This window comes from Acipenser ruthenus, unplaced genomic scaffold (genome assembly GCF_902713425.1).
Source record: "Acipenser ruthenus unplaced genomic scaffold, fAciRut3.2 maternal haplotype, whole genome shotgun sequence".
Lineage (NCBI taxonomy): Eukaryota > Metazoa > Chordata > Actinopteri > Acipenseriformes > Acipenseridae > Acipenser > Acipenser ruthenus.
The window spans coordinates 473,475-500,432 of NW_026708779.1; the positions used below are offsets into that span (position 1 = coordinate 473,475).

General features: G+C 40.0%; 3 protein-coding genes across 5 annotated transcripts; 1 reads left to right on the top strand and 2 right to left on the bottom strand.

Annotated features, from left to right (window-relative positions):
• Positions 1 to 670: 670 nt before the first annotated feature.
• On the bottom strand, positions 671 to 7,802 carry LOC117410095 (E3 ubiquitin-protein ligase TRIM39-like). Of its 2 annotated transcripts, none has more exons than XM_059021759.1 (6): positions 7,392 to 7,802; positions 6,591 to 6,930; positions 3,267 to 3,362; positions 2,954 to 3,187; positions 2,532 to 2,682; positions 671 to 1,405 (listed from the first exon to the last, which is right to left on the bottom strand). In XM_059021759.1, the coding sequence occupies exons 1-6, from the start codon at positions 7,652 to 7,654 to the stop codon at positions 858 to 860; spliced, it is 1,632 nt and encodes a 543-aa protein (XP_058877742.1). In that variant the 5' UTR covers positions 7,655 to 7,802; the 3' UTR covers positions 671 to 857. The 2 variants fall into 2 exon arrangements, with proteins under 2 accessions (XP_058877742.1, XP_058877743.1); XM_059021760.1 differs by lacking the exon at positions 7,392 to 7,802 and adding an exon at positions 7,188 to 7,234.
• Positions 7,803 to 9,232: 1,430 nt separating this feature from the next.
• Positions 9,233 to 14,509, bottom strand: LOC117410097 (E3 ubiquitin-protein ligase TRIM39-like). Its single transcript, XM_059021762.1, has 6 exons — positions 13,999 to 14,509; positions 13,096 to 13,435; positions 12,589 to 12,684; positions 12,276 to 12,509; positions 11,854 to 12,004; positions 9,233 to 11,285 (listed from the first exon to the last, which is right to left on the bottom strand). Exons 1-6 carry the CDS (start codon positions 14,256 to 14,258, stop codon positions 10,738 to 10,740), a joined length of 1,629 nt encoding a protein of 542 aa, XP_058877745.1. The 5' UTR covers positions 14,259 to 14,509; the 3' UTR covers positions 9,233 to 10,737.
• A 1,204-nt stretch (positions 14,510 to 15,713) lies between these two features.
• On the top strand, positions 15,714 to 26,001 carry LOC117962819 (E3 ubiquitin-protein ligase TRIM39-like). Of its 2 annotated transcripts, none has more exons than XM_034909776.2 (6): positions 15,714 to 16,447; positions 16,909 to 17,248; positions 20,356 to 20,451; positions 20,531 to 20,764; positions 21,034 to 21,184; positions 22,053 to 26,001. In XM_034909776.2, the coding sequence occupies exons 1-6, from the start codon at positions 16,188 to 16,190 to the stop codon at positions 22,598 to 22,600; spliced, it is 1,629 nt and encodes a 542-aa protein (XP_034765667.2). In that variant the 5' UTR covers positions 15,714 to 16,187; the 3' UTR covers positions 22,601 to 26,001. The 2 variants fall into 2 exon arrangements, with proteins under 2 accessions (XP_034765667.2, XP_058877744.1); XM_059021761.1 differs by lacking the exon at positions 15,714 to 16,447 and adding an exon at positions 16,594 to 16,652.
• Positions 26,002 to 26,958: the final 957 nt, after the last annotated feature.

Sequence of the window (26,958 nt, forward strand, 5' to 3'; positions counted from 1 at the left end):
CAGAGCTGTAGATCCATTCTGAAGTTTCCAATAAGGAGAAACTCATGCACCAGGACTGCCCTCTGCTGGGGATTCCCTGCTATTGCAACTAGGTTACAGCTAGTGAAGTAACTACACATGCAGGGATGTCGAGAGTTTTTGGGAGCATACAATTGCACAGAGAAGCTCTCCATATGAGATTAATGTATATAAGGGGTGTTCGTTTCCATTTCCTAAACGTGTAAAGTGTATTATGAATAAAGCTGATGAAGTTAATAAGAGCTTGTGTTTAGTCAGCGCTCGTAAGAGCTAGGTGTTTGTTTGTGTGTGTGTGTGTGTGTGTGTGTGTGTGTTATTAAAAATAACGCATCCTCTCCTTAAACTTTCAGTCTTGTGTCCGGGTCAGTCTATTGAAGGGCAACATTTCTTACTACTGAGAAACTGTAATCAGAGTCATTCAAAATGATTTCAAACACCAGGCAAGGGTCAGGGTGCAGTGAGAAATAAATCCAGCATTTGAATCAAGTAACGGAGAAGAAAGCCAGAGTTTTAGCTTTACTTCTTATGCATTCTATACAGAGCCAGATGGATCCCCAGTTTAATTTCTACGACTTTAATCTTAAATACCAGCAGGTTTTTTTTTTGGGGGGGGGGGGGGGGTTGGACAAAATAACACACACACAAAACCCACTTGAATTAAATTCTCCAGTTTATTCATGGTTTTGTTACATCGGTGTTATATATTTTTTTTCCATTTCACATGACATGGAGATGACAACATGAAGTGTGTATAAAAGCATAAAAACAAGGAAGGAACATTTTTTAATGCAATAAAAAGGGTGGGGCAGTGATCGTGTTCCTGGTGCTAGTAATCTGTATTAATCTGTGTAGGTATGCGGGCAGATGATCAGTGGAGCTGTGTTTCTACCAGAGGAATAAAGACCAGGACAAAAGAGCGGATAGAGCTTCTCTGTGAAGGTGTCGGTGAAAGTGTAGATGTGAGATCTGGTCTCCACATTGTAAAAGGAGAGCTGCCCTCCCTCATAATCCAGATACGCCCCCAGCTTCCGTAGCTTCTGGCTCCTGGGGAGGTGGATCTGGGGGTTGGTGAGAGCGCTGAACCGATTCTTTTCCTCGTTCCACCAAATGGTCCAGAATCCCTGCTGTGGGTTCTCAGTGATACCCCCCTTCCTCTGAGAAGACTCTCTGGTGACTCCGAGTCCCCAGCTGATCTTGTCCCCCACCTCCACCTCCCAGTAGTGTCTCCCTGAGGTGAAGCCCTCCCTGCCCAGGACATAGATAAACTCATCAAACCTCTTTGGATTGTCAGGGAGAGGTTGTCGTTTATTCCCATCTTTGACTTGTTTTCCATCCTTAGAGAGGATGAGATGGGGCTGTGCTGTATCAGGGTCCAGAGTCACGTCAACTGTGGAGCAGAGAAGATACGGTGGGTATAAAGCATGTCAGTAACATACATCCTACTCCACGGGTGTCAATACAAAATCAGAGCTATGAAAAAGAAAGTAGACAACTTTGAACTACATAACAATGAGGGGCGCAGACTACATAACAATGGGGGCAGCAGTGTGGGGTAGAGGTTAGGGCTCTGGACTCTTGACCGGAGCATCGTGGGTTCACGATGTTTAATCTGTAGTATTTTGTACTTAATCATATCCTGATGTAACTATCACTACTTAATCATATCCTGATGTAACTTTCACTATTATCTGCTGTATTATTGAATTGTGGTTTGTCACACTTGAGAATTATTGTATTTCTTGTTCTTATTGTATGACTTATATTGTAACACTTGAATGTATTTGTATTTGCTTGCGATTGTAAGTCGCCCTGGATAAGGGCGTCTGCTAAGAAATAAATAATAATAATAATAATAATCCCAGGTGGGAGACACTGCTGCTGTACCCTTGAGCAAGGTACTTTACCTAGATTGCTCCAGTAAAAAAACCAACTGTATAAATGGGTAATTGTATGTAAAAATAATGTGATATCTTGTAACAATTGTGAGTCACTCTGGATAAGGGCGTCTGCTAAGAAATAAATAATAATAATAATAATAATAATAATAATAAGACCTCAATAGGAATAAAGAATGTCCTCCGTAAGTTTTGACACCATTGATTATATAGAAATAAGTAAAATTATGGTTTTACTGGCAAAAGTTGGGAAAACATCTCACTTGAAAAGTATTAAGTTGTTTTGATCATTACTGTATGACAGAAACCTGTGCAAGACTAGAAACACCGCCCCCTGCTGGTTTGAATTATTATTTTCCAAACTGGAGATCTTATGAAACCTCAAAGCACCTCTCGCACCTCTTCAATCTTATTGAAGCTCAGAGAAGTTTGTTCCTGCTTAACAGAAATCACTGTGAAACACCGCACCCTGCTGTTAATTATTATTATTGTCCCACAGCATCTCCAGCACTATTCTGCATAACCTGAGTTATAATTATTCAATCTTATTGAATCCTACTATTGCATCTGGTGCACCAGTGATTTTGTACTGACAGCTCACATATTATTTGCACCAACCTGCTATAGTTGCTTTCATCAACTCCACCTTCCAGAATCCCTCAAGGTGGTCTTTGAGTCGAGACACAGCTTTCCTCAGAGTCCAGAAAGAGTCGTCTATGTTATCAAAGAGCTGCTGAGCAGCAGGAGGGGCGCAGACAGACTGGAAACTCTACAGGGGGAGTGTGGAGAAAAGGATTCATCAGCCAAGCAGCACAGGGGCTGCAACACTGGACTCAGCAGCTGGGGAGGTCTTTCAGTGTGTACAGGAAATAATCAGGGAGACCCCAGAATCTTACAGAAAGACCAGCGACCAAACTGAACACAAGCATTGACTGTGCTTTGAGCTAGATAAACCCCATTGTAAAAACAAACAGCAGTGTGTTTAAAAGTCCTGATACTGAACCCCCATTCAGTGCATCTGCATTGAAACATGGTCTGACCTGCAGAAAGTGGATGTGATCCTCTGTCTCAGAAAGCTGCTCCATCTCAGCCTTCCTCTTTCTCAGCTCCTGGATCTCCTGCTCCAGTTGTTCTCTTTGCTCGTTGGCCCGACTCACTGCAGCCTTCTCTTTAGCTCCAATCAGCTCTCTCACCTCCGTCCTGATTCTCTCAATGGACCGGATCAGCTCAGACAGGACCTGCTCGCTTTCAGCCCTTTCCTTGTGTGCCGACAGCTAGTTAGAGGAGGGAGGGGATCAGTGACACGCACCCCCTGACAATACCATGTCTTTGTTAGACTGTTCTCGCACTCACCTTGAGAGACTCCACAGCCTGATTCAGTCTCTCCAGCTCTTTCAGTCTCTCTTCAATGAGATTTCCTATTTCCGCCTGTCTTTTCCCCAGCTCCTTCTGCACAGAACAAGATGGGCAGAAACAGATACACAACAATGCAATATTACTGAAGCAATACTGTCAAACTGAAACAGTAAAAATACTGTGCTATTATTATTATAATGGTAATGTACATGATATGATTGATTTGGCAAAGCATTGTTAATTTTAATAGAAACATCATTTAAAAATGATGTAATAATAATAATAATAATAATAATAATAATAATAATAATAACAAACAGAAAGTTAATTTATTTTCTTTTTAGTGCTTCTGAAGTTTCATTTGTTTGTGTTCTCTCACACAAAGCACAGCCATGTGAACTGTATTATAATAATAATAATAATAATAATAATAATAATGTAGATAGAAAATATGTATTATTATTATGTGTTTATTTAGCAGACGCCTTTATCCAAGGCGACTTACAGAGACTAGTGGGTGTGAACTATGCATCAGCTGCAGAGTCACTTACAATTACGTCTCACCCGAAAAACGGAGCACAAGGAGGTTAAGTGACTTGCTCAGGGTCAAACAATGAGTCAGTGGGTGAGGTGGGATTTGAAACAGGGACCTTCTGGTTACAAGCCCTTTTCTTTAACCACTGGACCACACAGCCTCATACCAACTGTAAAAATGGGTAATTGTATGTAAAAATAATGTGATATCTTGTAACAATTGTAAGTCGCCCTGGATAAGGGTGCCTGCTAAGAAATAATTCATGTAAAAAAAACATGGTCTGCTTGCTGCTCTTTGACAGTAAAATATTGTTTTTAGTTCACTGAAGATAGTCAAGTTCTAGTGGTTACATTGTCTGTGATTCAATCTGTTCAGTTTGACTGGATCCACAAGTGCAGGATTGCTAAGTTTGGGGTGAATCCATTTCAAGGCAGTTTGATGGGATAGAACATCATTCAAATGAATATTCAAGAGATAACCAGCAGTTAAACATCTCATAATCCATTAGCAATAGATAAAACAACACATGCATTGCAATGTTCTCAATTTGTACTGTCAGCCTGCCAGTGCGACTGCACTTATTGAATGGACTGTCTCAAAACCTGGAGCACCTTCTGGACAACGTTCTAGTTAACAAGCTATACCAGATTAGAAATACAAACTCACACAGCATAGAAATACAAACACAGCATAGAAATACAAACACACACACACAGCATAGAAATACAAACACAGCATAGAAATACAAACACAGCATAGAAATACAAACACAGCATAGAAATACAAACACAGTATAGAAATACAAACACACACACACAGCATAGAAATACAAACACAGCATAGAAATACAAACACACACACACAGCATAGAAATACAAACACAGCATAGAAATACAAACACACACACACAGCATAGAAATACAAACACAGCATAGAAATACAAACACACACACACAGCATAGAAATACAAACACAGCATAGAAATACAAACACAGCATAGAAATACAAACACACACACAGCATAGAAATACAAACACACAAACACAGCATAGAAATACAAACACACACACACAGCACAGAAATACAAACACAGCATAGAAATACAAACACAGCATAGAAATACAAACACAGCACAGAAATACAAACACAGCATAGAAATACAAACACAGCATAGAAATACAAACACACACACACAGCATAGAAATACAAACACACACACACAGCATAGAAATACAAACACAGCATAGAAATACAAACACAGCATAGAAATACAAACACAGCACAGAAATACAAACACAGCATAGAAATACAAACACAGCATAGAAATACAAACACAGCATAGAAATACAAACACACACACACAGCATAGAAATACAAACACACACACACAGCATAGAAATACAAACACACACACAGCATAGAAATACAAACACAGCATAGAAATACAAACACAGCATAGAAATACAAACACAGCATAGAAATACAAACACAGCACAGAAATACAAACACAGCACAGAAATACAAACACAGCATAGAAATACAAACACAGCACAGAAATACAAACACAGCACAGAAATACAAACACAGCATAGAAATACAAACACACACACACAGCATAGAAATACAAACACAGCATAGAAATACAAACACAGCATAGAAATACAAACACAGCATAGAAATACAAACACACACACAGCATAGAAATACAAACACAGCACAGAAATACAAACACACACACACAGCATAGAAATACAAACACAGCATAGAAATACAAACACAGCATAGAAATGCAAACACACACACAGCATAGAAATACAAACACAGCACAGAAATACAAACACACACACACAGCATAGAAATACAAACACAGCACAGAAATACAAACACAGCATAGAAATACAAACACAGCATAGAAATACAAACACAGCATAGAAATACAAACACAGCATAGAAATACAAACACAGCACAGAAATACAAACACAGCACAGAAATACAAACACAGCATAGAAATACAAACACAGCATAGAAATACAAACACAGCACAGAAATACAAACACAGCATAGAAATACAAACACAGCATAGAAATACAAACACACACACACAGCATAGAAATACAAACACAGCATAGAAATACAAACACAGCATAGAAATACAAACACAGCATAGAAATACAAACACAGCATAGAAATACAAACACACACACACAGCACAGAAATACAAACACAGCACAGAAATACAAACACAGCATAGAAATACAAACACAGCACAGAAATACAAACACACACACAGCATAGAAATACAAACACACACAGCATAGAAATACAAACACACAAACACAGCATAGAAATACAAACACAGCATAGAAATACAAACACAGCATAGAAATACAAACACAGCATAGAAATACAAACACACACACACAGCACAGAAATACAAACACAGCACAGAAATACAAACTCATACATTGCACCCACCTCTTTCTCCGCCCTCTCTCTTGCTGGTCTAATATAACAGTGTAAAAAAAACCGAAATATTTTGCAATTTAACATTAACTGTTGGTCAAATAAGATTTCAAAATTTAGGAGCATTATTTGCATAATAACTCTAGAGAAAATGATCAATTTTGATTGAATGTGACAAGACTATTTTTTCTGCTTTAATAAATATTATGTTTAAATCGTGAAATATCTTGGAAAATAGCTATTTTTGCACCGTGAGATGCCGCGAAATAAGATATTTTGTCACTTGAGAAAGAAACTCGGCTTTTTTTTTACAGACGCATACCTGTTTCTCCGCTCTCCCTTCCTCTGCTAGGATAGCAGCGTGGGTGTGGTGATCTTTGAGAGTACACGTCATGCAGATACAGCTCTGATCGGTTCTGCAGTAAAGCTCCAGCAATCTCTGGTGCTGTTTGCAAAGCTTCTGCTCCAAATCTCTGAGAGGCTGGACCAGCGCGTGCCTCTTCAACCCCGCGGTCTCGTAGTGTGGCTGCAGGTGCGCTTCGCAGTACGAGCCCCGGCAAGTCAAACACGACCTGACCGCTCCGCGCTTTAACTCGGTGGGGCAGAAATCACAAGGCACGTCTCCGAGCTCAGCAGAGACAGGAGCGGGAGCGGGGGGTTCCCTTAATAAAATAACATGGAAAACAACGCGTTCAAGCATTTTAAAACACCAACGGGACTTCATATTGACAATGCAGTGTATGTAATGCAGTATATCGAGTACAAGGTCCTGCAGAAATCGTGTGAATGAATCCCTTTGAAATGTTAAGCATGCATTACACATTAAATGGTAATAAATGGTCCATTCATTTTTTTAATGTTAAAATGAACACCAGGTTTAAAATCTATTCAAAATCACCAAATGAAAAATACACATTACATTTTAAACACACAGAGATATTTCAAACAAAGCTTCCAACGCAACACACGCGATGTGGGCTCCGCTTTGTTCCAACACAGTATCAGAACTGAAGTAGTTTGGAGAGGCTGTCATTGCGCGCCAAAATTACAAACAGCGCGCCTATTTCGAGAATATATTTTCTTTAGTACTATCAGAGGGCTATAGCACAGGTACAGTACATACCTTTTCGAGTCGAGTCCTCTCGTTTTCTTCAATTCCTCCACCAGTTCGTTAAGGACGTTGCTTTTGCGCAGAACGGGCCTGGGAGTGAAAGTCTCCCGGCACTGGGGGCAGCTGTAGTCGCCGGTTTGGTCACTCAGGTCCCAGTAGCTCCCGATGCAGTCCAGGCAGAAGCTGTGTCCGCACGGAACGGTTCCGGGCTCGGTGAAGAGGTCCAGACATATGGAGCAGGAGAACTTCTCCTCTGGAGACGCCGCTGTCGCCATCGCTGCTGTCCGTCAGGGAGAAAGCTGGAGAAACGAAACTTAAAACTCCGGGAAGTCAGACTAGCGGAGCTATGAAATGAGCGCGCAAAGGAGCACAGCGAGGCGGGCTTTGGCAACAGAACAACCACCGTGTCGTGCTGCCAGTATTACTCACAGCTGAGTCATTCTTTAACACAGGTTATTATTATTATTATTATTATTATTATTATTATTATTATTATTATTATTATTATTATTATTATTATTATTATTATTATTTGGCAGGCGCCTTACACAAGTGTCACAGGGCAGTACAGAGTTAAAGTACAGGGAGACTCTGTGGTCCAGTGGTTAAAGAAACGGGCTTGTAACCAGTAGGTTAAAATCCCAGCTCAGCCACTGACTCCCTGTGTGTGTGTGTGACCCTGAGCAAGTCACTGAACCTCCTTGTGCTCCGTCCTTCAGGATGAGACGTCAAACAAACGAGCTCCTATTGGAAGTGACTCTGCAGCAGCCACTGACTCCCTGTGTGTGTGTGACCCTGAGCAAGTCGCTGAACCTCCTTGTGCTCCGTCTCTCGGGCGAGATGTAATTGTAAGTGACTCTGCAGCTCATGCATCGTTCACACACCCTAGTCTCGTATTTTGTAAAGCGCTTTGTGATGGTGATCCACTATGAGAGCCGCTATATAAAATAAAGATCATTATTATTACAATGCAAGATTCATATTTAAACACAGCGCAGTTTACAGGAAGTGTAAATTATATCACTAAAGTACAATATGAAATAAGATGCATGATAGATTTTTATAAACTGAAGTGTAATTAATTTGCATAAAATTCAAACGAGTATATGAAACTATAATTGCATGATTACAGAACATACATTTACAAAATCACATTGAAATGACTTCTCTAAATTTACTTTTTTCTTTGTTTCTCTCTCTCTGTCCTGAGGTACTTTGCTTTATTATTGTGTTCTATTAAATGTATCTTCTCTTGTTTCTATGTGTCTCCTGAAACGCGCGTCTGTTCTTGTTTTTCACTCACTACCTTTCAACCCCACCTGTCCATTGATTGACATCCTGAAATGACGTAAAAACTGTCATTTACGTCATTAACATAGAGGTGTCTCGTTTTAATACTGAATAGTTAAATTGCACCCATTCCAGCTGTGGGAAAAGTTTTTCATTTTATGATGGAAACAACGTTCAGGATAATAGTCGGGAGTTTCGGACTGTCGGGAGACACTTTTGATAATCAGGGCCATTATATCTATGCTGGGTTGCAATGCAGACTTTTACAGGGACTCGCTGTGCCGCTCTGTGTGACACCGACATGGAGTTCAGCTCAGATTAAATTCTTACACACATTCGTGTCTCCGTGTGCATGCTTGCTCAGAATATTTTATTTCATGGAAGGTAGGCACGTGTATATTACAATGTCATATTTATATTGAATTACGTTGTTTTTTTATTTACAATAGGTTTGTCACATTGGCAGAAAACGGTATGCGCTTCCCTGTGGAGTTTTTCAAGTCTTTACATCCCAACATTGAACACAATTGATGCAAACAGAGGTCAGACACCATAGTAACAGATCGTAGATCAAATTCCCATTCTTTATTCTGTACTATTTAAAAAGAACACAGTTAAAAACAAAGCCACGTTTTGTCCAGACGGTCTTCCCCAGTCTGTCGTGAATAGACACGCCCCCTCACCATTACACACCTTACCACGTGACCTCAATGAGCTCATTAACGAGACAATCATTGAAAACCCGCAATTCAAATAATCAGCATCACAAAGCGCAAACAATGCTATTAAAACACAATACAAATATTTCAAAACATCCATCCTTCAGACTTTATTTTCATTTATAATCACACATTTCAATATTATCTTATTTAAAATTAGATTTGATTCTATGTTCACAATATCAATAATCAATCAATATTACAAGATATCAATAGCTGCCCCAACCCAAGTCAATCCAGTGCTATATAAAGCACTGTGTGTATACATATAGCATCACTTCATAGATTGAACACATCGCTGCATTTCCCAGTAGAAGTATCCAAGCATGTATCACGGAGAAAACAGCTGAAGCCATGTTCTGCATTCAGTCCTGTAGGACTCAGAGTCTCCAATGTAAAAATCCACAAAGTCTTTCCATCCCACATCATCCTTCATGGGAAGTGTACAACACTGGAGAGCGACAATGCAGTGCGATAGCTATCTATCTATCTATTTATTTATACAATCTGCCTTTACCTGGCTGTGATCTGCTGGGAGCTGGTCTGGTGAATCCTAACTGTCCGATAGCCTTGCGCGGTCCATTCACATCACGTGACAGCGTGACCTTTCAACTCTGCCAGCCCCGCCCACTCTACATTTATATAGACTTGAATGGAGTGAGGACGGCAGTCCAGCGCCCGGCTGTTAGGATTCTCCAGACGAGATCACAGCAGCTCACAGCCAGGTAAAGGCAGATTTAAAATGATAAGAACTCGATATTGGAGGAGCTGCAGAACCCAGAAGCACTCAGAATGACTGAATCACAAACATTGTGTATTAATAAGAGAAAGAGATTACAGTCACCTCTGAAGATCCCTATTCTTGAATAAATGCTGTTAAAAATAAACTAGAATAAACTGCTTTAAAAGTTTTTTGTTTGCTTGGTGAATTTAGCACTCCAGGAAGGTGAGGGACAATAGCTCTGGTTACACAAGGCTGGTGTCACACAAAAATAGGTCCCCTGTCATACTGTAAAGTAAATTACATTTATTTCATGCATAAAGTCTCTTTAAAAAAAAAAAAAAAGTCACATTATTCATTTTACACGGAGCAACACCCCCACCTGGTGGACAAAATGAGTAAAAATCTATTTCTTTTAGAAGTAAATTCTTTTTTGTAAACACAGCTTTTCTTGTGCTAAATAAGGCTTTAAAATATATTTTCTTCCCACTGATCAGATTTAGCTACTGTATTTTTTACTTTAAAATATTTGCATTTCTCAAAAAAAGTAGAAAAACAAGGGACCAAAATATCTTCAACACAAGAAAGGAGGGACCAGTGATCATGTTCCTCGTGCTGGTAATCTGTATTAATCTGTGTAGGTATGCAGGCAGATGATCAGTGGAGCTGCGTTTTTACCAGAGAAATAAAGACCAGGACAAAAGAGCGGATAGAGTTTCTCAGTGAAGGTGTCAGTGAAAGTGTAGATGTGAGATCTGGTCTCCACATTGTAAAAGGAGAGCTGCCCTCCCTCATAATCCAGATACACCCCCAGCTTCCGGGGCTTCGGGCTCATGGGGAGGGGAGTCCAGGGGGAGGTGAGAGCACTGAACCGATTATTTTCTTCATTCCACAAAATAACCCAGAATCCCTGCTGGGGGTCCACAGTGAAAGACCCCTTCCTCTGAGAAGACTCTCTGGTGACTCCGAGTACCCAGTATATCTTCTCTCCTGCATCCACCTCCCAGTAGTGTCTCCCTGAGGTGAAGCCCTCCCTGCCCAGGACAAAGATCTTCTTATCAAATCTCTTTGGATTGTCAGGGAGACACTGTTGTTTATCCCCATCTTTGACTTGTTTTCCATCCTCAGACAGGATGAGATTGGGCTGTGCTGTATCAGGGTCCAGAGTCACGTCAACTGTGGAGAAGAGAGTGGGGGTAAAACATATACAATATAACACACTGAACATGTCAGATACAAACATCCTACTCCACAGATATAAACACAAAATCTGAGCCGTCAGGAACATGGAAAAGAGCGCTTGGAAAAATGGAAAATATATTCAGTGCTGGAGAAATCCCTTGTCAAGTTTTCACAGAATTGGATTGGCGATTCTCCAGATAGAAGTTAGACTTGTATTCTCGCTGCAGATAAAAACGGACCCCTCATGAAAAGCCTAGTGTTCTGATTATGTGTCTGAGAGTGGAATGGAGAAAGGTGTTACTGTACTACAGACAGTATGATAACTAAAACATTGGAACGTGTTGTTTTCATATTGTGGCCCTTCTGAAAACACAAAACATCTCTCACGATATTCTTCATAAATTCACTTAAAATGATCTGATCTTCAAAAATAAGAAATCTGAAGGCAGAAATCGAACTAATGCTGTTTAAATAATAACAAGAATAATAATAATAATAATAATAATAATAATATCTATAACTGCATCTGGTACTATGCAGCTCACATATTTATTGTACCAACCTGCTATAGCTGCTTTCATCAACTCCAACTTCCAGAATCCCTCAACATGGTCTTTGAGTCGAGACACAGCTTTCCTCAGAGTCCAGAAAGAGTCGTCTATGTTATCAAAGAGCTGCTGAGCAGCAGGAGGGGCGCAGACAGACTGGAAACTCTACAGGGGGAGTGTGGAGAAAAGGATTCATCAGCCAAGCAGCACAGGGGCTGCAACACTGGACTGAGCAGTTGGGGAGGTCTTTCAGTGTGTACAGGAAATAATCAGGAGGACCCCAGAATCTTACAGAAACACCAGCGACCAAACTGAACACAAGCATTGACCGTGCTTTCAGCTAGATAAACCCCATTGTAAAAACAAACAGCAGTGTGTTTAAAAGTCCTGATACTGAACCTCCATTCAGTGCATCTGCATTGAAACGTGGTCTGACCTGCAGAAAGTGGATGTGCTCCTCTGTCTTAGAAAGCTGCTCCATCTCAGCCTTCCTCTTTCTCAGCTCCTGGATCTCCTGCTCCAGTTGTTCTCTTTGCTCGTCGGCCCGACTCACTGCAGCCTTCTCTTTAGCTCCAATCAGCTCTCCCACCTCCGTCCTGATTCTCTCAATGGAGCGGATCAGCTCAGACAGGACCTGCTCGCTTTCAGCTCTTTCCTTGTGTGCCGAGAGCTAGTTAGAGGAGGGAGGGGATCAGTGACACGCCTCCCCTGACAATACCATGTCTTTGTTAGACTGTTCTCGCACTCACCTTGAGAGACTCCACAGCCTGATTCAGTCTCTCCAGCTCTTTCAGTCTCTCCTCAATGAGATTTTCTATTTCCGCCTGTCTCACCTCCAGCTCCTTCTGCACAGAACAAGATGGGCAGAAACAGATACACAGCGATGCAATATTACTGAAGCAATACCGTCAAACAGAAACAGTAAAAGTATTGTGCTATTATTATTATAATGGTAATGTACATGATATGATTGATTTGGCAAAGCATTGCTAATTTTAATAGAAACACCTTCTAAAAAATGTGTAATAATAATAATAATAATAATAATAATAATAATAATAATAATAATCAGTAACATTGGCTGGACCAGCGTGTGTCTAACATTCACATATATGTTTACAGTAGTATATAAAAATACAGCAATTGCATTTTAAATATTATACCATGAAAAGTAGACCACTATGAAATGTGTACAAGGGATTCAACACACTGTACACAGTATAGGAAGCCTTGACACTCTAGTTTAAACAGTGTACCTTTTTCTCCGCCCTCCCTTTCGCTGATGAGACAATTGAATGGTCCGAGTGGTCGCTGTCTATGCACAGCGCGCAGATACATCTCTGATCGGTTGTGCAGTAAAGCTCCAGCAATCTCTGGTGCTGTTTGCAAAGCTTCTGCTCCAAATCTCTGAGAGGCTGGACCAGCGCGTGCCTCTTCAACCCCGCGGTCTCGTAGTGTGGCTGCAGGTGCGCTTCGCAGTACGAGCACAGGCACGTCAAACACGACCTGAGCGCTCCGCGCTTTATCTCGCTGGGGCAGAAATCACAAGGCACGTCTCCGGGCTCAGCAGAGACAGGAGCGGGAGCGGGGGGTTCCCTTAATAAAATAACATGGAAAACAACGCGTTCAAGCATTTTAAAACACCAACGTGTGAATGAATCCCCTTGAAATGTTAGGCATGCATTACACATTAAATGGTAATAAAAGTTACATTCATTTTTGCAAACCATAAAATTCACACCAAGTTTTGAAATACTGTAGCGTGCACGGGGCTAGAGGTCAGGGATGCTAGGTGACGCAATCTAAACATGACGACATAAGCCTGATCTCTGCTCCTGTTTTGTACAGCGGGATCGGCGCTATGCTTCAAAGCGGGAGGTCCCGGGCTCGCGTCCGACCTCCGCCTGTGAGAAGCTCCTGCTTCCGGGAACAGAGATTCGCCACTATACATTCAAAATCACCCGATGAAAAATATTTCAAACAAAGCTTCCAACGCAACACACGTGATGTGGGTTCCGCTTTGTTCCAAACACAGTATTAGGACTCAAGTAGTTTGGAGAAGCTGTCATTGAGCGTCAAAGTTACAAACAGCGCGTCTATTTAGATAATCTATTTTCTTTAGTACTATCAGAGGGCTATAGCACAGGTACAGTACATACCTTTTCGAGTCGAGTCTCGTTTTCTTCAATTCCTCTACCAGTTCGTTAATGATGTTATTTTTGCGCAGAACGGGCCTAGGAGTGAAAGTCTCCCGGCACTGGGGGCAGCTGTACACGCCGGTTTGGTCACTCTGGTCCCAGTAGCTCCCGATACAGTCCAGGCAGAAGCTGTGTCCGCACGGAATGGTTGCGGGCTCGGTGAAGAGGTCCAGACACACGGAGCAGGAGAACTTCTCCTCTGGAGACGCCGCTGTCGCCATCGCTGCTGTCCGTCAGGGAGAAAGCTAGAGAAACGAAACTGAAAACTGCAGGAAGTCAGACTAGCGGAGCTATGAAATGAGTTCACAAACTGCGCAGCGAGGCGGGGTTTGGCAACAGAATAACAACCGTGTCGTGTTGCTGTGTGTCTTAAATGAAGTGAAAATGGAGATTAAACACCGGCCACCAAACATAGACTGAATATTGAGTTTGTTTCGGACAGGACGCTGTTTGTTCGAGCCAGACCTTCTCTCCTTCACTTGTGCGCTGTTAAAACTATGCGTTGTAGATCAAATAAATGAATAAATAATAAATACATAAGAGCACGTGTCCTGCTGCTGTCTTTCAGAGGGCGTGTCAGCTGCAGGTTCTTTTCATTTTAACCCCATAATCGCCAACTGGCCACATACAGAATAGCGAGTCTATCCCTATCACATTTTGAAAGCTGATATTGTCTATTTGCTATCTACAAAGCCCACCCTTCATCCTTGTTGTGCTATTTCTTTGAAAAGCGACTTAAACACCTGTTTACACCGCGGTCAGTGTTTGCATTTTGTGTGTGTGTGTGTGTGTGGTTGATACAATAACATCACTGAAGAATATATGAAGAATATATTACTTATTTTTGGTTGTGCGTTTGTTTTAAATTGTTTTGTGATTAAACTCCCGACTCCTCGCTTCTTCATCATCATCATCATCATCATCATCATCATCATCATCATCATCACCATCACCATCATCATCATCATCATCATCATTATTATTATTCAGCAGTGTGGAGTAGTGTTTAGGGCTCTGGACTCTTGACCGGAGGGTCATGGGTTCAATCCCAGGTGGGGGACACTGCTGCTGTACCCTTGAGCAAGGTACTTTACCTAGATTGCTCCAGTAAAAACCCAACTGTATAAATGGGGAATTGTATGTAAAGATAATGTGATATCTTGTAACAATTGTAAGTCGCCCTGGATAAGGACGTCTGCTAAGAAATAAATAATAATTATTATTATTAGTTATTACAAAGTATTACACGCATAGTTAATTGGGTGTGTGTGTATTCTGCCGTTGCCCATTACAAAGTTACTCTGGGTTCCAAAAAATGCACCTGTAACTATTTTTCTTCGGGGGTAATTGCTGAAGTGGCGTGATCAGGTATAGACTGATTGTCTATACCTGTTAGGATTTTGAATGCTTGAATCAGATCGTCGCGTTTGTTCAAGACTGAACAGATTCGATTCTTTTAGTCTGTCTGCATACGACATGCCTTTTAAACCCGGGGTAATTCTGGTCGCTCTTCTTTGCACTCTTTCTAGAGCAGCAATATCCTTTTTGTAACGAGGTGACCAGAACTGAACACAATATTCTAGGTGAGGTCTTACTAATATGTATCTGTGTAGAAAGGAAGCAGCGTCTGGAATAATATATATATATTTTTTTCACAATTACCTTCAGAACACAGTTTGCGCATGATATTTAAAAGCAGCTGTTGTACCTGTTCGGCGCGCATGACTCTGTTAAAAAGGCATTCTTTTTAGATCTGCTGTTTTAATGCAATGGAAAAGTACCCAAACTGGAACGGCCGCATTGTTTTGGATAGAAGAGAGCGTGTTGGTGTTTTAATTCAAAGGCTTGATTAGCCTTCGTGCACGGATACACTTACCGAGCAGCGAGGGGAATCTGTCTCGCTGTTTTTAAAGAAGCGCTTCGATGCATTTAATAACTGCGTATCAATGTGTTTTTATTTATTTATTTATTTATTTATTTATTTATTTATTTATTTCATTTAAAACACAGCAGCACGACACGGTGGTTGTTCTGTTGCCAAAGCCCGCCTCGCTGTGCTCCTTTGCGCGCTCATTTCATAGCTCCGCTAGTCTGACTTCCCGGAGTTTTAAGTTTCGTTTCTCCAGCTTTCTCCCTGACGGACAGCAGCGATGGCGACAGCGGCGTCTCCAGAGGAGAAGTTCTCCTGCTCCGTGTGTCTGGACCTCTTCACCGAGCCCGCAACCATTCCGTGCGGACACAGCTTCTGTCTGGACTGTATCGGGAGCTACTGGGACCAGAGTGACCAAACCGGCGTGTACAGCTGCCCCCAGTGCCGGGAGACTTTCACTCCCAGGCCAGTTCTGCGCAAAAGCAACGTCCTTAACGAACTGGTGGAGGAATTGAAGAAAATGAGACTCGACTCGAAAAGGTATGTACTGTACCTGTGCTATAGTCCTCTGGTAGTACTAAAGAAAACATATTCTCGAAATAGGCGCGCTGTTTGTAATTTTGGCGCGCAATGACAGCCTCTCCAAACTACTTCAGTTCTGATACTGTGTTTGGAACAAAGCGGAGCCAACATCACGCGTGCTGCGTTGGAAGCTTTGTTTGAAATATCTCTGTGTGTTTAAAATGTAATGTGTATTTTTCATTTGGTGACTTTGAATAGATTTTAAACCTGGTGTTCATTTTAACATTAAAAAATAAATGTAACTTTTATTACCATTTAATGTGTAATGCATGCCTAACATTTCAAAGGGATTCATTTACACGATTTCTACAGGACCTTGTACTCGATATACTGCATTACACACACTGCATTGTCAATATGAAGTCCCGTTGGTGTTTTAAAATGCTTGAACGCGTTGTTTTCCATGTTATTTTATTAAGGGAACCCCCCGCTCCCGCTCCTGTCTCTGCTGAGCTCGGAGACGTGCCTTGTGATTTCTGCCCCACCGAGTTAAAGCGCGGAGCGGTCAGGTCGTGTTTGACGTGCCGGGGCTCGTACTGCGAAGCGCACCTGCAGCCACACTACGAGACCGCGGGGTTGAAGAGGCACGCGCTGGTCCAGCCTCTCAGAGATTTCGAGCAGAAGCTTTGCAAACAGCACCAGAGATTGCTGGAGCTTTACTGCAGAACCGATCAGAGCTGTATCTGCATGACGTGTACTCTCAAAGATCACCACAACCACGCTGCTATCCTAGCAGAGGAGGGGAGAGCGGAGAAACAGGTATGCGTCTGTAAAAAAAAAAAAAAAAAGCCGAGTTTCTTTCTCAAGTGACAAAATATCTTATTTCGCGGCATCTCACGGTGCAAAAATAGCTATTTTCCAAGATATTTCACGACTTAAAAATAATATTTATTAAAGCAGAAAAAATAGTCTTGTCACATTCAATCAAAATTGATCATTTTCTCTAGAGTTATTATGCAAATAATGCTCCTAAATTTTGAAATCTTATTTGACCAACAGTTAATGTTAAATTGCAAAATATTTCGGTTTTTTTTACACTGTTATATTAGACCAGCAAAAGAGAGGGCGGAGAAAGAGGTGGGTGCAATTTATGAGTTTGTATTTCTATGCTGTGTTTGTATTTCTATGCTGTGTTTGTATTTCTATGCTGTGTTTGTATTTCTATGCTGTGTTTGTATTTCTGTGCTGTGTTTGTATTTCTATGCTGTGTTTGTGTTTCTGTGCTGTGTTTGTATTTCTGTGCTGTGTTTGTGTTTCTGTGCTGTGTTTGTATTTCTGTGCTGTGTTTGTATTTCTATGCTGTGTTTGTATTTCTGTGCTGTGTTTGTATTTCTATGCTGTGTTTGTATTTATGTGCTGTGTTTGTATTTCTATGCTGCGTTTGTATTTCTATGCTGTGTTTGTATTTCTATGCTGTGTTTGTATTTCTATGCTGTGTGTGTGTGTTTGTATTTCTATGCTGTGTTTGTATTTCTGTGCTGTGTTTGTATTTCTATGCTGTGTTTGTATTTATGTGCTGTGTTTGTATTTCTATGCTGTGTTTGTATTTCTATGCTGTGTGTGTGTTTGTATTTCTATGCTGTGTTTGTATTTCTATGCTGTGTTTGTATTTCTGTGCTGTGTTTGTATTTCTGTGCTGTGTTTGTATTTCTATGCTGTGTTTATATTTATGTGCTGTGTTTGTATTTCTATGCTGTGTTTGTATTTCTATGCTGTGTGTGTGTTTGTATTTCTATGCTGTGTTTGTATTTCTATGCTGTGTTTGTATTTCTGTGCTGTGTTTGTATTTCTGTGCTGTGTTTGTATTTCTGTGCTGTGTTTGTATTTCTATGCTGTGTTTGTATTTCTATGCTGTGTGTGTGTGTTTGTATTTCTATGCTGTGTTTGTATTTCAATGCTGTGTTTGTATTTCTATGCTGTGTTTGTATTTCTATGCTGTGTGTGTGTTTGTATTTCTATGCTGTGTTTGTATTTCTATGCTGTTTGTATTTCTATGCTGTGTGTGTGTTTGTATTTCTATGCTGTGTTTGTATTTCTATGCTGTGTGTGTGTGTTTGTATTTCTATGCTGTGTTTGTATTTATGTGCTGTGTTTGTATTTCTATGCTGTGTTTGTATTTCTATGCTGTGTTTGTATTTCTGTGCTGTGTTTGTATTTCTATGCTGTGTTTGTATTTCTATGCTGTGTGTGTGTGTTTGTATTTCTATGCTGTGTGTGTGTGTTTGTATTTCTATGCTGTGTTTGTATTTCTATGCTGTGTGTGTGTGTTTGTATTTCTATGCTGTGTGTGTGTGTTTGTATTTCTATGCTGTGTTTGTATTTCTATGCTGTGTGTGTGTGTTTGTATTTCTGTGCTGTGTTTGTATTTCTGTGCTGTGTTTGTATTTCTGTGCTGTGTTTGTATTTCTATGCTGTGTTTGTATTTCTATGCTGTGTTTGTATTTCTATGCTGTGTTTGTATTTCTATGCTGTGTTTGTATTTCTGTGCTGTGTTTGTATTTCTATGCTGTGTGTGTGTGTGTTTGTATTTCTATGCTGTGTTTGTATTTCTATGCTGTGTTTGTATTTCTATGCTGTGTTTGTATTTCTGTGCTGTGTTTGTATTTCTATGCTGTGTGTGTGTGTTTGTATTTCTATGCTGTGTTTGTATTTCTATGCTGTGTGTATGAGTTTGTATTTCTATGCTGTGTTTGTATTTCTATGCTGTGTGTGTGTGTTTGTATTTCTATGCTGTGTTTGTATTTCTATGCTGTGTTTGTATTTCTGTGCTGTGTGTGTGTGTTTGTATTTCTGTGTGTGTTTGTATTTCTATGCTGTGTTTGTATTTCTATGCTGTGTTTGTATTTCTGTGCTGTGTGTGTGTGTTTGTATTTCTATGCTGTGTTTGTATTTCTATGCTGTGTTTGTATTTCTATGCTGTGTTTGTATTTCTGTGCTGTGTTTGTATTTCTATGCTGTGTGTGTGTGTGTTTGTATTTCTATGCTGTGTTTGTATTTCTATGCTGTGTTTGTATTTCTGTGCTGTGTGTGTGTGTTTGTATTTCTGTGCTGTGTTTGTATTTCTATGCTGTGTTTGTATTTCTGTGCTGTGTTTGTATTTCTATGCTGTGTGTGTGTGTTTGTATTTCTATGCTGTGTTTGTATTTCTATGCTGTGTTCGTATTTCTGTGCTGTGTGTGTGTGTTTGTATTTCTATGCTGTGTTTGTATTTCTATGCTGTGTGTGTGTGTGTTTGTATTTCTATGCTGTGTTTGTATTTCTGTGCTGTGTTTGTATTTCTATGCTGTGTTTGTATTTCTATGCTGTGTGAGTTTGTATTTCTAATCTGGTATAGCTTGTTAACTAGAACGTTGTCCAGAAGGTGCTCCAGGTTTTGAGACAGTCCATTCAATAGGTCCAGTCGCACTGGCAGGCTGACAGTACAAATTGAGAACATTGCAATGCATGTGTTGTTTTATCTATTGCTAATGGATTATGAGATTTAACTGCTGGTTATCTCTTGAATATTCATTTGAATGATGTTCTATCCCCTCAAACTGCCTTGAAATGGATTCACCCCAAACTCAGCAATCCTGCACTTGTGGATCCAGTCAAACTGAACAGATTGAATCACGGACAACGTAACCACTAGAACTTGACTATCTTCAGTGAACTAAAAACAATATTTTACTGTCAAAGAGCAGCAAGCAGACCATGTTTTTTTACATACTTTCTATCTACATTAATAATAATAATAATAATAATAATAATAATAATAATAATAATAATAATATACAGTTCACATGGCTGTGTTTTGTGTGACAGATCACAAACGAATGAAACTTCAAAAGCACTAAAAAGAAAAAAAAATGTTTTTGTCTGTGCAGAAGGAGTTGGGGAAAAGACAGGCCACAATAGAAAAACTCATTGAGGAGAGACTGAAAGAGCTGGAGAGACTGAATCAGGCTGTGGAGTCTCTCAAGGTGAGTGCGAGAACAGTCTAACAAAGACATGGTATTGTCAGGGGAGGCGTGTCACTGATCCCCTCCCTCCTCTAACTAGCTCTCGGCACACAAGGAAAGGGCTGAAAGCGAGCAGGTCCTGTCTGAGCTGATCCGCTCCATTGAGAGAATCAGGATGGAGGTGGGAGAGCTGATTGGAGCTAAAGAGAAGGCTGCAGTGAGTCGGGCCGACGAGCAAAGAGAACAACTGGAGCAGGAGATCCAGGAGCTGAGAAAGAGGAAGGCTGAGATGGAGCAGCTTTCTGAGACAGAGGATCACATCCACTTTCTGCAGGTCAGACCATGTTTCAATGCAGATGCACTGAATGGGGGTTCAGTATCAGGACTTTTAAACACACTGCTGTTTTTTTTAACGCTGGGGTTTATCTAGCTCAAAGCATGGCATGCTTGTGTTCAGTTTGGTCGCTGGTCTTTCTGTAAGATTCTGGGGTCTCCCTGATTATTTCCTGTACACACTGAAAGACCTCCCCAGCTGCTGAGTCCAGTGTTGCAGCCCCTGTGCTGCTTGGCTCACGAATCCTTTTCCCCACACTCCCCCTGTAGAGTTTCCAGTCTGTCTGCGCCCCTCCTGCTGCTCAGCAGCTCTTTGATAACATAGACGACTCTTTCTGGACGCTGAGGAAAGCTGTGTCTCGACTCAAAGACCACCTCGAGGGATTCTGGAAGGTGGAGTTGATGAAAGCAACTATAGCAGGTTGGTGCAAATAATATGTGAGCTGTCAGTACAAAATCACTGGTGCACCAGATGCAATAGCAGGATTCAATAAGATTGAATAATTATAACTCAGGTTATGCAGAATAGTGCTGGAGATGCTGTGGGACAATAATAATAATTAACAGCAGGGGGTGGTGTTTCACAGTGATTTCTGTTAAGCAGGAACAAACTTCTCTGAGCTTCAATAAGATTGAATAATTATAACTCAGGTGATGAAGAGAAACTCGAGAGGTGCTTTGAGGTTTCATAAGATCTCCAGTTTGGAAAATAATAATTCAAACCAGCAGGGGGCAGTGTTTCTAGTCTTGCACAGGTTTCTGTCATACAGTAATGATCAAAACAACTTAATACTTTTCATGTGAGATGTTTTCCCAACTTTTGCCAGTAAAACCACAGTTTTACTTATTTCTATATAATCAATGGTGTCAAAACTTACGAAGGACATTCTTTATTCCTATTGAGGGTTTATTATTATTATTATTATTATTATTATTATTTATTTGTTAGGAGACGTTCTTATCCAGGGCGACTCACAATTGTTACAAGATATCACATTATTTTTATATACAATTACCCATTAATACAGTTGGGTTTTTACTGGAGCAATCTAGGTAAAGTACCTTGCTCAAGGGTACAGCAGCAGTGTCTCCCACCTGGGATTGAACCCACAACGCTCCGGTCAAGAGTCCAGAGCCCTAACCTCTACCCCACACTGCCGCCCTCGTTGTTATGTAGTTCAAAGTTGTCTTCTTTCTTTTTCATAGCTCTGATTTTGTATTGACACCCGTGGAGTAGGATGTATGTTACTGACATGCTTTATACCCACCGTATCTTCTCTGCTCCACAGTTGACGTGACTCTGGACCCTGATACAGCACAGCCCCATCTCATCCTCTCTAAGGATGGAAAACAAGTCAAAGACGGGAATAAACGACAACCTCTCCCTGACAATCCAAAGAGATTTGATAAGAAGATCTATGTCCTGGGCAGGGAGGGCTTCACCTCAGGGAGACACTACTGGGAGGTGGAGGTGGGGGACAAGATATACTGGGTACTAGGAGTCAGCGGAGAATCTTCTCAGAAGAAGGGGGATATCACTGAGAAACCCCAGCAGGGATTCTGGGTTATTAGGTGGAATGAAGAAAATCATCTGTTCAGTGCCATCAGTACCCCTCGGACTCCCCTCCCCCTGAGCCTGAAGCCCCGGAAGCTGGGGTTGTATCTGGATTATGAGGGAGGGCAGCTCTCCTTTTACAATGTGGAGACCAGATCTCACATCTACACTTTCACTGACACCTTCACTGAGAAACTCTATCCTATCTTTTCTCCTGGTCTTTGTTCCTCTGGTAAAAATGCAGCTCCACTGATCATCTGCCCGCATACCTACACAGACTAATACAGATTACTAGCACAAGGAACACGATCACTGCCCCCCTTTTGTCGCAGGTGATGCTGAACTAGTTATTCCATATAGTAAAACATTAGACTCCATTGCATGGAGGATCTCAGTAGCTACAGTAAATGGTTCATCAATTGAATCAGATTCAGTTGTATTGTGTTTACCAACTGATGATGTGAGGCAGAACAGTAATTGGATACTAGAAAATATGAATAACAGTGAGTTTTGGCCTCCTTCAGTGTTCTGGATGGAAGGCGTACCTCGCAAAGTGACTCTGTGCGAACAGAAGGGAATGTATAGTAACAATGTATACAGATCCAGAACTATTGTACATGGTGCAGAATTAACCCTGACACACAAATTGAAACATAATCCTCTTGTTATGTGTGCATGTAATATGTGCCAAAGCAAGACATCAGTGACTGGGCCCAAACTTTGTCCAACCTGTAGTCATTTAGCTAAACACTGTAGAATCTTGTTTGAGTGTAATGATTCTGAAGGAATTTCTTTCTCTCATCTAAATGTAGATCCAAAGGATATTAAGAGGATTGAATGCATAAATTGTGAAGGAGGTCATTTAGTGAAATGGGCTCATCTAGGTAAATTGGAATGTGTAGAAGGTGTCCCAGCTAAACGTGTCCAAGTATCTTGTAGGTACGAAGTGAGGAAGATGGCGTCTCACACCTGTGATGCTAAACTTTGGATAAAGGGGCCTGTTGTCGTTTTCGCGGAACCAACCAGAGCTAAACCCGGCACAGAAGTTGAATCCTGCTGGGAACGCTGGTATATGCAGGACATGGACTAGGCAATTTCAAATATGGAATGTATTATAAAATGAAGTGTCAAAGATATTAGGAAGGATAAAGAAAGAGTATCCTTGTACCACTAGTAGGTGGCTCTCTTGCTCCATGAAATAGGTCAGTCCACTCTTGTTTGGAATTACACATGTATTCAATTAAGTACTTAGTGGTCTGAGAATCCCTAAGAAAATATATATAATGAACGATTTACCACTAGTATATCTTATCTTCAGAAAGCATGACGCTTGATAAAAAGCACCATTCCAGCTAAAAGTGAACGTTAATCTACAAATTTATGTCAAGAAAAACACAAGATAAGAAGAGACTCTTTATGACCAAAAGATTAACTAACAATCCAGAGGTCTTGAGAAAAAATCCTGTCTCGGCTGGATTTTGTATGAACAAAGTGAAGGGTCACACCTAGTTGAATGCAGTTATACTGGCCTATATTTGGATTTAAATCCTAAGAGGGATTCGGCCAAAATAATATTATAGCAATTGATAAACAGAGGTAAATTAATTGAAAGATTATCTTATAATGAAACAGGTTCAGTGCTAATTGACACTGTTTATAGTTCATAACACTTATTTCATAAGATTAATAATATGTTGTATTTGCTATAATGAGAAAACATATTATTTAAAACTGACAAGTATTATTGCTTGTTCACGACTTTGCTGTAGTGATAAGAAGATTAAAACCTGGAGCAGTATTCGATTTACTTAAATGGGAAAATGGTACAAGTTTATTCTTCTTTCTATTGAACAATAAGACTTCTAGACATTATGATATCCATTGAAGTATAGAAGTTAAAAGGTGTTGTGTTATGTTTTTGTGTTAAGTTTGTAATAATAAACTATAATGTACCTTGTTATTAATCCACTATACTATTGTCTAATGATGGTAGATGGATTCCTTATAATCTGGTGATTTGAAACTGCTGCAGTGAAAACAGGACCTCTTCTTATCTAGAAAGAAGGGATGTCCTTGGGTTCCACTTTAGCAGAGCTGCAAGCCTCATAGAGATGGAGTGTTAAGGTTTATGGAGTTAGTGGTTTAGTACTGATAAGTAAATGTCTTGAAATAATATGCACAACTCATGGCTTAATGGACAGGTCATATATCTAATAAAGTGCTTTGCACTACTCTGACCTTGGAAAAAAACAAGAGACTGTGGAAATTGCTAGCAGTAACATATTCCCAGGTCAGAGTGGGAATAAATAATGGATAAATAATTGTAATGAAAACTATTACCACTTAAACTTAGTGAAACTAAATGACTTGAATATTGTATGAGACAAACTTGTGTCAAATACTCTGTTAGACAATGGTATATGGAATCAAAACTGACTCATTAACAAAATGATGAAACAATATGAAGTTAAAAGAAACACATACCTTTAATTTAGCATAATATAATCACTTCGAAGATGATGTCACATATTAAGAACATCTCTCATATATAACACATATAAAATTAGTGTTTTGCATGCAGTAGTGTTTTTATATTATATTATAAACCAAGATCCTGGGAACCTTGGTTCACTTAAACTTTTCAGATAAAGGAGGGGCTCGGAGGAAAGCAAAGAATGACACACGGAATGAGATCATAAGAGTTGAAACAAATGTGAAGTTTTGAATTTAATGACATCTATTAATTCTGAAAAGTTAGTCCGGATCTTTTGAAAACTATTATTTGTAAAAGGGATAAAGAGCTGTCTCACCTGATTAATGATTGGATTTAATTGAAGCGTCCCATGTATTCCAATGAGACGAAAAACCTATTTAACTCCAGAGTAATTTCAATGGAGTACCACACTCATCCCAGACAGGGCAAGGTGGTCCATCTTCTGCAAACCAAAAATACAATTGAACTGATTTAACTCAGTTTAATTTGCCTGGTGAAGACAGTCATATCCTTTTACAATCTATATTAAAGGGTAAGCATTAATCAATTATTATTTTATCTCACATGTATTGCATGTATTGCTATAAGGGACTCACGCTATGTTTAGAAGATAGGAGAACATTTGTTGAATGTGCTGAAAAGAGGCTACTGGGTGTATTTAGTGTCGTGGTCGTGGCCAGGCCTGCCGGCTGCACAAATACATAAAGATGTATTAAAGTGTTAACGTTAATATCTGTTAAGACACTGGACTGCCCAGAACGTCTGTCAGCTGGGGATATGAAGTAGCCTGTAGCTACTCAATCCAATATTTAACTGTTAATAAACCGAAGGAGTACTGCGCATACTCTGATTCGTAAAAGCACTTTAGATACATGAGTCTGTCAATTTCTTGGGTACTATATTGGTCATCCGAATATACTGCGGGTCCAGAGCACAAACTATACCCCACTAGGAGTAATAACATCTCTGTCCTCCTAACGTCTCCCCTGAGATAAGAGTGTGTGCTGAGCAAATAAAAAGAGTACGTAAAGAAATCTGAACACGCGGATTTCGTGACACTTTTTATTGCATTAAAAAATGTTCCTTCCTTGTTTTTATGCTTTTATACACACTTCATGTTGTCATCTCCATGTCATGTGAAATGGAAAAAAATATATAACACCGATGTAACAAAACCATGAATAAAGAACTGGAGAATTTAATTCAAGTGGGTTTTGTGTGTGTGTTATTTTGTCCAACCCCCCACCCCCAAAAAAACCTGCTGGTATTTAAGATTAACGTCTTAGAAATTAAACTGGGGATCCGTTTAGTTCTGTATAGAACGCATAAGACGTAAAGCTAAAACTCTGGCTTTCTTCTCCGTTACTTGATTCAAATGATGGATTTATTTCTCACTGCACCCTGACCCTTGCCTGGTGTTTGAAATCATTTTGAATGACTCTGATTACAGTTTCTCAGTAGTAAGAAGTTTCGCCCTTCAATAGACAGACCCGGACACAAGACTGAAAGTTCAAGGAGCGGATGCGTTATTTTTAATAACACACACACACACACACACACACACACACACACACAAACACCTAGCTCCTACGAGCGCTCACTAAACACAAGCTCTTATTAACTTCATCAGCTTTATTCATAATACACTTTACACGTTTAGGAAATGGAAATGAACACCCCTTATATACATTAATCTCATATGGAGAGCTTCTCTGTGCAATTGTATGCTCCCAAAAACTCTTGACATCCCTGCATGTGTAGTTACTTCACTAGCTGTAACCTAGTTGCAATAGCAGGGAATCCCCAGCAGAGGGCAGTCCTGGTGCATGAGTTTTTCCTTATTGGAAACTTCAGAATGGATCTACAGCTCAATAGTGTTGCGTCATCACCCTGTGGAATGAACTCCTTCTGCTTTATCAAGTCGAATGGAACCTGCGTTAATAATGTTGACTTATCTCCATATACTTAACGAACAACTGACAGCAATAGAAAAATTTCACCTTTCCGAAATCTAACTAAAATACTATTATTATGGCTTCCGGTATAGACTTTTGCAATATTATTTGGTAGTTTGTTTAATTACATGATGTTAAATAAAATATCTAAATTATGTTAATATATATATATATATATATATATATATATA